Consider the following 13480-nt stretch of genomic DNA (forward strand, 5'->3'; position numbering starts at 1 on the left):
TTGACTCATGTTTGCCTAGCCATACTGAGGTCTATAACTAGTTAATTTGATATAGTAGACAACAAACACTTGAACTGTGTTTATGCATCACTTCTAACATGTAACATTGGTTCTTGTAGCTAGCTAGCTATCTATGAATAATTATTTTCCAAAACGCATTGTTATTTTTGAAAATTAAACCTTTCAAAAATTTCTTGCTATACAGTACTTCACACACATACCCACACAACACATGTTGTTACCTCATCAATTTGATGACTATTGAAGTTAGACAGTCCAATATGTCGCACTGATCTTTCATCCACCAGTTTCTCCAGAGCTACCCATGTCTCAGTATAATGGACATATGAGTATGCCACACTACCATCAGGGAGAAATGGTACCTTCTCATCTGACCTCATGTATGATACCGGCCAGTGAATCAAGTACAAATCAAGGGAATCATGATCAAACTCTTTTAGAGTGCAGCCACGAAGGACGTACGTCCTCCCGAGCGTGATAAGTATTCCATAATTTTGAGGTGATAAATAGATTCTGTCTCGTACCTCAAACCTTAAAGATATCTTCTTCTCTAAAATATTGTGCAAATTTATAACCCTGTGTTTAAAACCATCACAACATGGTGAAGGAGCATCAGAATTCATAAACCTTGGATACCATTTTATCCTTTGTGGTGTTAGCACTCTGAAACTCTTAATTGCAAGCCTGTGTGACCTTCCATTTATGAGTTATCAACTGATCAAAATCAACAGCCACCATAGTGGCTGATGCCAATGCAATGTATGCATTTTGTAAAGTTTAATGTGGATTTAAGGGTCAATTGTTGGTATGTACAGTATTAAATGACCGTGAATGGAAATGTTGTACATTGTGATCACTGTCGTAACCAATGCAAACATGTACTTTATGGTACAAATGTCATGTTATCTAAGAAAATTTGTAGTAGAGATTAGTTCACTTATGTTATTACTACTTAATTATAACACAACATGTAATTGTAGTGAAGTCATCTTTCAATAATACACCTCTTAGTGTAATTTTAAACTTATCAAGTTTTGTTTCATTATGTACACATGTAATAGTTGCAACACACCCATGAGGATTGTATCTGATTTGTAAACATGACACCCGAGGGCCACAAGTCCGAAGGTGAAGTTGTTTACAAATGAGATACAAACTGTATGGGTGTGTTCTAACTTATTTGTGGTATAGGGCGTACACAGATCAAAGGTGCCCATTTGTAACACGGGAGGAACAAGAATGCAAGGCTAATATTGGCTACTGCTGAGTGCTATGTACAAGTAACGGTTTAACTTACTAATTACTCTCTTGATGGTTATTTAATTCATTGTTAGCTAGTTTATTCATTGGTAGCGCATTTGTTATGCACGAGTGGGAGGATCCATCATCGATGCCAATCACTCCAGCCATTGTACTGCTTCGCATCATTTAGACAGGTGTAGCTAAAGTGTCTGATTTCATTGTTGAGTGGTGCAATTGAAACATGCATAAATTTGTTATGTAGTACACATATTTTTACCAAGTTTATTTCAATATGTTTTAATAACAATATAAAATTTTGAAAAAATGGCAGATTCTTGCTGAGCATGTCACATTTTATGTGTCAAATGCACCCATATGGGTGATTTTTCTAAATTTGGTCACATAATACCATGCTGTGGTCAACAATAGGCATTTGGTTATATTTTACCTTTGATCACAATAAGTTAAGTATGCAGTGGTAGCAACAGCATTGCTGTTTTGGTATGAACTTAATATACTGTGGTTAAAATATAGGTTATGATATAGGGTTTCCTAATGAACATGTTAACTTTAATAGATTGGATACTTATAACACATATTAACAGATTGTTTCCCTTGCAGAGACTAACTCAGATCAGTGGCAAAGTAAACTGACAAGAAGCAAATTTTCTTGTTTTCAATATGCATTTAAAATACCGTATAACAGGTTTTTACTGCAAAGACTTTATTTTTGCAAACAGTGGCTAGCCACGGTAATTAAGTTCACGCTTATTGTATCTCGGTGATTTTGTGTCTTCTTTCTCTATAACTCTGCATATTATTATTCCATCATGATACAAAAACAAACTGAAAGGGTGCGCAGTAGGAACGTCACTACTATTGGGTCATCACTCAGTGCACATCCCTAAAATGCAAGTAAGTTCCTTGCCAATAGGCCTGCTCCGATTATGCCAGCATAATTTGGGGCATAGTAGGTAGCCAAAAGTATTGAGCATAATGCCAGGCTAAATTTTTGTGGGTTGGTTATCAGAGAAGTTAAAACTCTGCCTATTTTGCATAATGCACAATGGAATATTGTGCAAACATGGCAAAAATCAGATTTACACCTACGTTGTGAAGAAAAGATTAGTTAAAGATCGATATACTCTAATAGAACAGTCACCGCATATTGAAATAACCTAATAGAACATTCGCAGATGCATTAGTTATTCTAATAGAGCAGTCAAGGTACAATATGATATGAGCATATTTGGAGCATAATGGGACACAACTGGGCATAATTGGAGCATAATAGGGAAAATTTTGGAGCATTGCTCGAAAGTATAATAGGTTCAGGCATACTTACCAATGGCAGGAGTCCAATGTCTTTATAAATGTGGTAGCCATGTATACAACTGCTTAACAACGCTTCCCTATTCTCTTCCACTGTGTTCCTACTGATTGAAATTTAAAAAATCAGGCTATTTTTATGAAAATTTGTGTCCTTCTCTTAATATTCGTGATATTAATTATAGATGCAACTATATGGTAGGAGTAGGTCATGGACATAAAGAAAGACATAGGAAGGAAACTAATGTAGTTTTTACCTCCATGGAGTGAACAGATTTTCAGTGAAAAAATGATAGGAAGAATATTATGAACAAAATGGCACATTTCAGTGATTTAAAGCACTTTTATTGGTTTCTTTTGACGTCATATTTTCCAGTGGACCTATACTTCTTCCAAACAGCTTTTTTTTGTAGTTGGGACAATTTTCTGAGATAATGTTTTAGTGAGTGTTCTATTAGGATTTCACCGAATGCATCGGTGATCTCTATTATGAAACACTACCATGGTTCATGATACGTATCTCACATGTCCTCATCCTTTTCACTAAAGGTATAGTTGACATCACCTGGTACAAGCAGTGAAGACTAGTGTACAGATGATGACACAACTACCTAAAACCATGTCAGCCTGAGTGCTAACATCATTCTATAACAATGGCTCAGGATAAATGTCAACAAATGTTGTCTTACTCCTGTGAGTATAAAAGTCCAGCAATAGGCTAATGTTATTGTAGCATAATTGCTCACCAATAAATTACTAGAAAGTAAGTGTCTTGTATTTGCAGCGAAAGCAGAAATATCGTGGTACACAAACCGTGGTCATGGTTAGAAGCTGAAGTGTATACTTCACATGTACATAATATCACATAAATGCAAGGCCTAGCTGCTTGCATTGCAGACAGGCAATGCTGTAACTCAGTAGTCTCGAGTCTGGTTACATACTGTTGGTGTAACAGTTCAAAGATTATCATGGAATGTTGGTTTAATGTACCAGAGCAGCTGCTGCCAGAGGAAATTGCCATAATAGAAGCATCCATTACTAAATCACAGGTGTTTTATTTTTTGCTTAAAAGAGGAGTCTGGAGAATAATCTTGTAGAAAAACATTAATATGTGTTCAACTTTGACTGTGTTACAATCAAGCATAAGTTTTGCTCTGGTTGTAAAAATATAGTTAAATTCACAAATGTGTTTTGTAATTGTTTGTACTACACAAATACAACTTGTAGCCCATCATCATTTGACATGTAACTTCACTCATCTGGCTCAGAATACATAACTTGCATACACTGATCAGTAAAACTCAATGATGTTGGACTACTGTATAGTCATTTAGCTGTACCATCCTTCCAGCACTTTGCATGATACTGGATGCTTATGTTGCTGTGTTAAATAAAATGAGATATTCTTCTCTTGAAATTGGTAGAATGTAGCTAATCCAGAATAAATAGCCTGATGGCACATCATACCTGTTCAGAGAATGCCAAACAGATATTCCAATATTAGTTATCTAAAATCAGGTTGAAATAATAGCAATAGCTGTCTAACATTGAAATGAGTCTTGAAAGTCACCAAACACAGACCCAAAGCTCTCTGAAGTTACAGCTCTGAGTAGTGGAGCCTGAAATTATGGCCGGACATCTGCCATTTTCTGACCATTTCTGGCTAATGTCTGAACACTTTTAGAAAGTTTTTGTACAGTACTATTGAGTATGGCCGACCACAAAACAAGATTTGTCAGATCATATCCAGAACATAATTTCAGGTCCTGGAGTAGCACTGGAAACTATTCTAAGATGTCAGATCCACAAAGCTCACTTTCACATTTTCTACATAATTTCAGGTCCTGGAGTAGCACTGGAAACTATTCTAAGATGTCAGATCCACAAAGCTCACTTTCACATTTTTTACTTCCTCATTGCGTGTATACATTCAACAGCACAACAACTGGAAGGCATTCTGAACACACATTCATTCATGTCAAGCTTCACATTTTTGCCCTACAAAAAAATGGTGGACATTTAATTCACATAGGTTACTTAAGGTGACCCCGCCTTCCCAGTAAACCCACTGTACAAACAAAGGGAAGCTATCATGCGCTATCACTTGGAATCTCCTTTTGCTTTGTCAATGATAAGTACTCATCCTTGAAACTTTACTTTTGGCTCATTCGAATAATTTTCTGTATCAACTATCTCTTCTGAAGTTAGTTCAGCTTCCATATTGCATCATCTCATTAACTCGCTTACTATTAATAATGAATAGAATGTCCATGCCTTTACTCTAACTAGCTTTCTCCAGCTTTAATACCTTTCAGGTTGCAATCTTCAACACTCTTCTTTTGCTACTGCTGAAACAGCTGTAAATGCTAATAAAGTTTCCACACTTACTTGTGAGCTCTTTGTAATGTTTTTCTCTTTGATCTTTTGTAGGTGACAATACCATTCCCAAGAGGTGGCCAATGATCCTGGCTATCAGAGAGAAATGCAGGTCCTTCCCACTATCCCTTCAGTTGAGCCATCTCTGTTAACGTAGCACCTCGTGTCCAATAATCAGCTGGGTGTTCCTTTGTTGTCACATATCTCCATTTTTCAGTATTTGTAGTTGCCTGTATTTTTCCAATTCTATTTGCTACAAATGATTTGAAGTGCCTACTGTGTCCCTTCACCCACCATAAAACACTTGTACTATCTGTCCAAAACGTGATAAATTCTTTTCTGATGTTCAGCACATATCTACTGCAGACAAAACTATTCTTTTACCCAAAACTGCCCCCATCTACTCTAAACGTGGAATGCTAGTGGACTGCAGAGGAGCTACTTTGGTCTTTGATGTTGCAAAAGATAATGATACCCTTTCAATTTTGTATCCCACTGTCAAGTATATGACAGCCCCATAAGGCATCTCAGATGCATCCACAAACACACGAACAGAAATTAATTTCACCTCTTCTCTAAGTTGAAGACACCTGGGAACCAGAGGAGGTTGGACACGATATAAGCGCTACTAAAAACTATTACCATTAATTGCATATTTCCAATACCAAGATGAAGATTAAGTGATAAAGAAGGTATTAGCAACAGACACACCTGGTTTTTTGTGATGTACAACATAATTCTTATTGAAACACTAGTGCTCAAGTTTCCCGTTCTCTAATCAATTCTCCATGAGACCAGGCTGGCGGTGTCTGCTTCTTTATTTTCAGTTTACTTGGAGGCAATTTCAGCATCCATATTACTTTCTTCAATGTTTATTCGGCTCAACTACAAACATGTAAAGTGTCCTTATAGTTCTACCCATCGATCTATCCGTAGATAACTGAAGAAACTTGCAACACACGTGATCTCTCAAGATTTCAACAGTGATTTACAGACTTGGAGTAGTGGGGGTTGAATGGGGTAGATTGCCCTAAAATCCTTAACTTGAGGTGCACTTTTGAATGGTACTTGTTATAACTTTGCTGAAGGTTTGTTTATACTTTCAATACAAATATATGTGCTCACATGTGCCGTGTCCAGCCTCCTCTGCCTGGGAACCTTAAATTCTAGCAACCTTTTCATTCAGCAAACCATGAAAGTTGACACCTCTTCTGGTAAAGAATCATCTCAATCAACACCACAAACCAAAGTTTCTTGCATCAGTATTTTTAGCCTTGACAACAAATGGAGAAAGGGTCAAATAATGTTGCAATTCCTTTCAAAAACATTTTCTGTGTTGGTATAAACTCTTCAACAATATACTGTGACTTGAAAGTAAACACATCTGTAGTAGCATCCCATAATACCCCTAGTGTTTTTACCCTTGATGATCCACATTCCCCATTCCCTAAATTCATCTGAGAAGCTGTATTCTGTGGTGGAATAGTTCTAACATCTTTGTCAAATTTGAAAGCCATTTATGAGTTTTCATTCCTACTTTTCCCCACAGGTCAAAAAGTTCTTTATAAAGCTCTCCTGCTTCATCATCTGAAGCCATGCTATTGTCCATGCAGGTGAATTTTAAAATGATTTTAGCTATGCTAGGATGACTCTGTTCATATAAACCCTGGAATGATATTGGGACACAAACTGAGCCAAAATTCATATTCAACAGGCTCTTGTTCACAATTCATATGTCTACATCAAAATGTATAGTGAGACCTGTCCTTAATTTGGATGTGTCTCAATTATCAGATACATTTCTGCAATATCACAGGCTAATGCTATTGGATATTGTCTGAAACAAAATAATTAAAACATTTAAAAATCATGTAACTTGGGCCCTTGATGGATAACGTCATTCAAGCAACCCCATCACATTGGGCAGTTCCATTAAACACAATTCGTACCTTTGTAGATGTCCTATCTTGTATTATAACTGGAAAATGAGGCAGGTACCACTTAATATCACACTCACTTAAAGGTTGTACTCTAGTGACATATCCTTTCTCAAGGTGAGTCACAATGATCGAATTATATTCTTCTGCCATATCAGAACATTTAGCCAACCTTTTCTCTAGGTTACACATCCTCTTCCTAGCAATCTCATAATTATCAGGTATTACTAAGCTAACAACATCATCTTTCCAGGGTATAGTAACTTCATAATGATCCTGTTTATATAGATCTTTCTGCTACACTAAGAACACTCTTATTGTCAGGTCTCAAAACTGACACTGCTTCCTTCATGCCACTGTTATCGATTTCCCAGAATTTTTGAAGCAATACATTGACCTTTTCTATGTCTCCAACACTTGTAGAAAGGTAAGTGGGAGCAAACTTCATACTGATATTAGCATGTATATCATTCCCTACAACACCAATACATGTCAATCCTAATGGTGTCAACTGTGCTATTGGTTGTCCAAGTGCACTGCGAATGTCTCTTACAGAATAGTGTAAATATACACAATCCATTCCTATCAAAACATCAACACTTAAATGTGACTATAATTTGGGAAACCCCAAGTGTTGTAAGTGGGGCCAATCTCTGGCATATGTATTCAACCAATCCATGGTCTTCATATCACCTGTGACCCTCTCTACAGTAAAGGCTATAAAAGTTAACCTAGACTTGCCATCTAAGCTCTCAGTGCCACACACTACTGGTGTAGTTTCAATTTGGCCATTGAGAACACTAACATTCACCCTTTTGAGATGTTCCTGAAGGCCAAGCTCTGCTACCACATCAGAATTGATATATTTTGTACTAGTAATACATTAACCTTTCTACCACCATTGTTCAGATGCACAGGAATTGTTCTGAGAGCAATCATACCTGACTTATCTTGTGAAGTCAACGTCACTATAGTAGAGGTGTACCGATATACCGATACATGTCGTATCGGTGGCCGATATAGAAATTGCTACTATATCAGTGGGAGCCAATATTGCTGCTAAAAACCGATACAATACACCGATATACGTACAACTGAACTATCTTGAGGACACTGTGCCACATTTTAAACCCTAATGTTTAGCATGTTTGGTGTGTACAGTATTAAATGTCTCTGATTGGAAATGTTGTATATTGTCATCACCGTAGTAACCAATACAAACATGTGCTTTATGGTTTATAATAAACAAAGTTTATGATGACTAAATATTAGTACAGGTGAGGCTTCTGAGTTAAGAAATACTAATCATAACATTGACTAGTTTTATAGATTAATCTTGGCGTAACTTTACGCCTATCAAGTTTTGTTTCATTATGTGTACACAATTTTATAGATGTACTCACAGATATGTGTACATGTGTTTGGTGTTGATGAGATGACCTGATAGTGATGATAATATCATATGTTATTTCTTACAGGATGGAGACACACCCATCCATTTGGCTTTAAGACGTGGTCATGTTGAAGTGGTTGAGAAATTAATAAGTTTGGGAGCTGATGTTAATGTCGTTGATAAAGTAAGTGTTAACTACTAGTGTGACTAAGTGTTTGATATGTATACACATGTTGAAGTGACTATTTCACTTATTCTGTTATCTACTATTATTAGAGTACATCTTCAAATTTCTTAACAATCATTCCCTTGTATAGTTAAACATGTAACAAGTGTTAGTAATAATTTTACACTTGTCACCATGCTAGTACACCATGGGGCAGAGTCACAAACTGAGTAGACAACACCCAATGATTCCATCCAATTAAATTCATCTTGCACCTTACTGTGTAAAGACAGTGGCACATTCCTGCCTGTGTGGAGATCAAACAGTTTGGCATCTTTAATCAGTGACATTTCATACTACTCCCCAAATGTTCCAAGGCCGTGAAAAAGCTGGGGATATTGTTTCTGAATCTTGCTTGCTGTGAGCTGCAATGAATCTACGTAGTTGTGATACCAGATTCAGTGAGGTGATAGCAAGTAGCCCCAATACGTTATGCTTCAGGGCTTTTACCACAAATACAATCTGCTTGTAAGAAACATTCCTGAAAGTGAGACTTTCTGTAAATTGTCCCATAAGAGGTGACATTACTGGACCATACAATCTCCTAGCAGTCTTCTCTATTTTGACATGATGTAGCTGGTTAAAGGTGGCATCAGTAATTGCTGAGCCTCTGTCCCTGTGTCAATTTTGAACATAACTGGCAAGTCATTTGCCCTGACCTCTGTCAGCCACTTTGTCTGCTATCTTGTAGTGACAACACTAAGAAAATTATCATCCTCATCTTCAGTTTCTTCTATTTGAATGGTTTGGTCTTTGTGCAGTTCCACTGTGTGAGTTGCTCTCTTCGACAAGCACATACTACCATATCAACCCCACTTGCAATGTTGATAGCACACAACATCTCATGCAGGACATCTATCTCTTGAGTGGTTACCCTTTCCACCACATGTACAAGTTTTAGCAAAGGATTTGACACATGTTAACATGTTCTCTGATTTCTTTGTAGGGTTTCTAAATTAGTACCTAATATCCTCTAGGTCATTTGTAGGTAGCACTTCTGGTTTGTCCTTCAAAATCTCTTACAATGGCTTCCTTTTGATGTACTTTAGTTTTTGCCTGTTCCAGAGTTAGGTTCGGATTCATTTGTAATCGCTGAGAAAGATGTTGATCCCTAATGCTAACCACTAATCTGTCATGAATCATCTCTGACTTCATACTTTGGTAGTTACACATTTATGCAAGGTGATATAATGTTGTGATGTAGTATTTGGCACTTTTGCCATCCATCTGTGCTCTCTTGTTAAATTTCATACTTTGGTAGTTACACATTTATGCAAGGTGATATAATGTTGTGATGTAGTATTTGGCACTTTTGCCATCCAGCTGTGCTCTCTTGTTAAATTTTGCCTGTACAATAATTGTAAAGGATGCGTCGAACTTTGTTAAAACATCATCAAACTTCTTGTGCTCCTCTTCCATTATATTTGTAGAAATCAGAACATCATCTGCCTATTGACCTAAGCAATAAAGTAACATTCTGAGTTGGCATTACCCACTGCCGCTTGAAAGATCAGATGCTTCGCAAAATTGTTGGAAGCATTTCTTCCAATTTGACCATTGATCCGGTTCTTTACAGTTGAACAGTGGTTAATTCATGGTGGCTTGAAGTCTTTACCAGCAAGGCGCTGTTTATCTCACTTGTACTATTCAGGATCAATCACACAACCAAACAGTGTGTACAACATCAATAATCATGTGATCATCATGCTAATACAATTATGTGTGTGTGCATGTGCTAGGCTAATACTAGTCTGTTCACACCACAGCAAGGTTTTAATTGCTCACACTCTCACAAGATGACATTGCATTTGAATGGTACCATAGCTGAATCATTATGGCCACGACCATTACACTACCATATTGTATGATAACTTAAAGATGTTGATCATTGTAAATGTCATGTTATGTAAGAAATTTTGCAGTAAAAACTTGTTCACAATTTGTTTGCACTCTCAACATATATTGTAGTGAAGTCATCTTTCAATAACACACCTCTTAGTGCAACTTTACACCTATCAAGTTTTGTTTCATTATGTGTACAGAATTTTATAGATGTACTCACAGATATGTGTACATGTGTTTGGTGTTGATGAGATGACCTGATAGTGATGATAATATCATATGTTATTTCTTACAGTATGGAGACACACCCATCCATTTGGCTTTAAGTGAAGATCATGTTGAAGTGGTTGAGAAATTAATAAGTTTGGGAGCTGATGTTAATGTTGTTAATAAAGTAAGTGTTAACTACTAGTGTGACTAAGTGTTTGATATGTATACACATGATGAAGTGACTATTTCACTTAATTGTTCTGTAATCTACTACTATTAGTGTACATCTTCAAATTCCTTAACAATCATTCCCTTGTGTAGTTAAACATGTAACAAGTGTTAGTAATTTAGTAAACATTATCTTAAACAATGGGAATCATCATCTGATAATTCCCACTTTAGAATGAGATCTGTGGCAGAGTTCATGAGAGTGTACGTACAATATTTAGCGCTATAACCTTGATTGCCACTAACACCATCACCAGACAGCTGTAGCTGACTTGCCCTTAAATTTATTCAACTACGGCCTCGCATTGTCATACATGTATATGTGATGTACACAACAGGGTACACATGTAATAGTTGTACCACAGTAACCACACCCATGAGGTTTGTATCTGATTTGTAAACACGACACCCAAGGGCCGCAGACCTGAGGGTGAAGTTGTTTACAAATCAGATACAAACTGAATGGGTGTGTTCTAACTGTTTTGTGTATGGGGCATGCGCAGATCAAAGGCACCCATTTGTAGCGCAGAAGGAACAAAAAATGCAAGGCTAATATTGGCTCTTGCAAGGCTAAAATGCTAATATTAATATTGGCTCTTGTTAAATTTTGCCTGTACATTATTGTAAAGTACGTGTCAAACTTTGTTAAAACATCATCAAACTTCTTGTGCTCCACTTCCGTTATAATTGTAGAAATCAGAACATCATCTGCCTCTTGGCCTAAGCAATAAAGCAACATACTGAGTTGGCATAACGCACTGCTGCTTGAAAGACCAGATGCTTCGGAAAATTGTTGGAAGCATTTTTTCCACCTTGGCCATTCATCCGCTTCTTTAAAGATGAACAGTTTGAAGGGGTTGATTCATGGTGGCTTGAAGTCTTTATCAGTAAGGTGCTGTTTGTCCCACTTGTACTATTCGGGATTAATCCCACAACCAAACAGTGTGTACAACATCAATAACCATGTGATCATCATGTTAATACAATTATGTCTGTGTGCATGTACAAGGCTAATACTGACAAACCAATTGTGGCAACTTTAGACCTGCTCAGAAATTGCCAAAAATGGTAATTTCTGGCAGCCAAAAGTTGCCCAGTTTAGCAATTTTTGAACTCCTCACAATTTCTGAGCAGCAAAAAGTTATCACGTCTGGCAACTTTTCAACTGCTCATAATTGCCATATTTAGCCATTTCTGAGCAGGCCAAAAATTGCCAAAACTGCTTACAGTTTCCAAAATTAGCAACTCTGTTTTGCTGTGAACAACCACTAGATGGTGCTCAAAGCTATCGATTCTGGCAATAAGTGTACCACTTCTTTTATAAAGAATGATGAACTAATTGATTGTGGGATTTAGTTTGCCAAAAATGGTAAAATTTTGATACCCAAAAGTGCCAAAGTTGGCAATTTATTGGAACCATAAAAATTTCCATTTCTGGCAGCTAAAAGTTGCCTCTTTTGGCAACTTCTAATCTAGCTGCTCACAATTTTCATTTTGGACAATTTCTGCAAATGTTAGCTATATATTAATAATTTTGTTGAAAGTACATCATACAGTACAGTAGGACTGTATATTATGGATAACAAAAAAATTTTCACCTTTTCACAAAACCTTATCTGTGTCACTGTTAGGGGCCATCTTCCCCATTGTCTTCTTAGCCACATCAATGTGATCCTCCACCATTGAATTACAAGTGAACTGTGACTCATTACTCTTCTCCTTGAAGTGATAGGCCTTCTTGTTTATCTTCGCCATTACTTCCTGCAAGGTGCTGGCCTGGCTTGCTTGTAACTCACGCTGAAATTTGTCCAGTTTAGCCGTGAAATTTGCCTCAATGCCATCCTTCATGGTGGTGATGGCATTCATGAGATGTGTAAATTTATCAGCTTCTAGAGACATCGCTGTGGTCCATAGGAAACTCGAAGAACAGTACCTCACTAGCCTTAACACGTGTCGTAGAATGAATAATCATACCTAACTTATCGTTATAAACCTTTACGTCACGTGAGAGAGGCTCACATGACCACCAATAGTGTTCATGTGGGAGCTTATTTTCTGTCTAATTCATTGCATTCAACCAACAAAAATTACACCTGGTTTTCTCTCAGAACAGCTTCATGTCAAATTGCCCGTATTAAGTGCCTCTAACATTTTACTAGTTTTGGCTTTGTTTGTCTTTGTAGCCGCTACGTACCTTAAACTCAAATGATAAGATTTAAGAGTTAAACAGTATTATGGAGGTGCTGTCTCCAGTTTGATCATTGAACATCTGTCACTAGCTAACTAGCTTGCACACAATTACTGCAGCCCAAAGAGTGCCTCCAAATAGCACCTCAAAGTGTGCAATGTTAAAACTTTCCTGGGGGCATGCTGAGCCTTACCACTTTCACTTTTACTTTGACTCCCCTGGTGAAGTAACTATTTCACTTATTCTGTTGTCTACTACTGTATACTGTCTTCAAATTTCTTAACAATCATTCCCTTGTATAGTTCAACAAGTTAGTGTTAGTAATGTACCTATCAATGTCAAGCCCCACCCCCCACCCTGGGGATCCCCATACACCTACTGGGGATTTGACATCTACATCTTGGGGCTTTTGACAGTGGCAGTTTGCTGAACCAAACAGTATTTAATAGGTAAATCAAATCCCCTATAGAAACCCCTAGCTCTTTTGA

At 37.1% G+C, this 13480-nt stretch overlaps 1 protein-coding gene across 1 annotated transcript in view; it reads left to right on the top strand.

The window, feature by feature from the left end:
• The window catches only part of LOC136245266 (uncharacterized), a 248123-nt gene that overhangs the window by 208231 nt on the left and 26412 nt on the right, over nt 1–13480 (top strand). The window contains exons 18-19 of the mRNA XM_066036756.1: nt 8384–8482; nt 10662–10760. Coding sequence (XP_065892828.1) covers nt 8384–8482; nt 10662–10760 — 198 coding nt within the window. The remainder of the gene's footprint in view (nt 1–8383; nt 8483–10661; nt 10761–13480) is intronic.

Source organism: Dysidea avara, chromosome 15, assembly GCF_963678975.1.
Source record: "Dysidea avara chromosome 15, odDysAvar1.4, whole genome shotgun sequence".
Lineage (NCBI taxonomy): Eukaryota > Metazoa > Porifera > Demospongiae > Dictyoceratida > Dysideidae > Dysidea > Dysidea avara.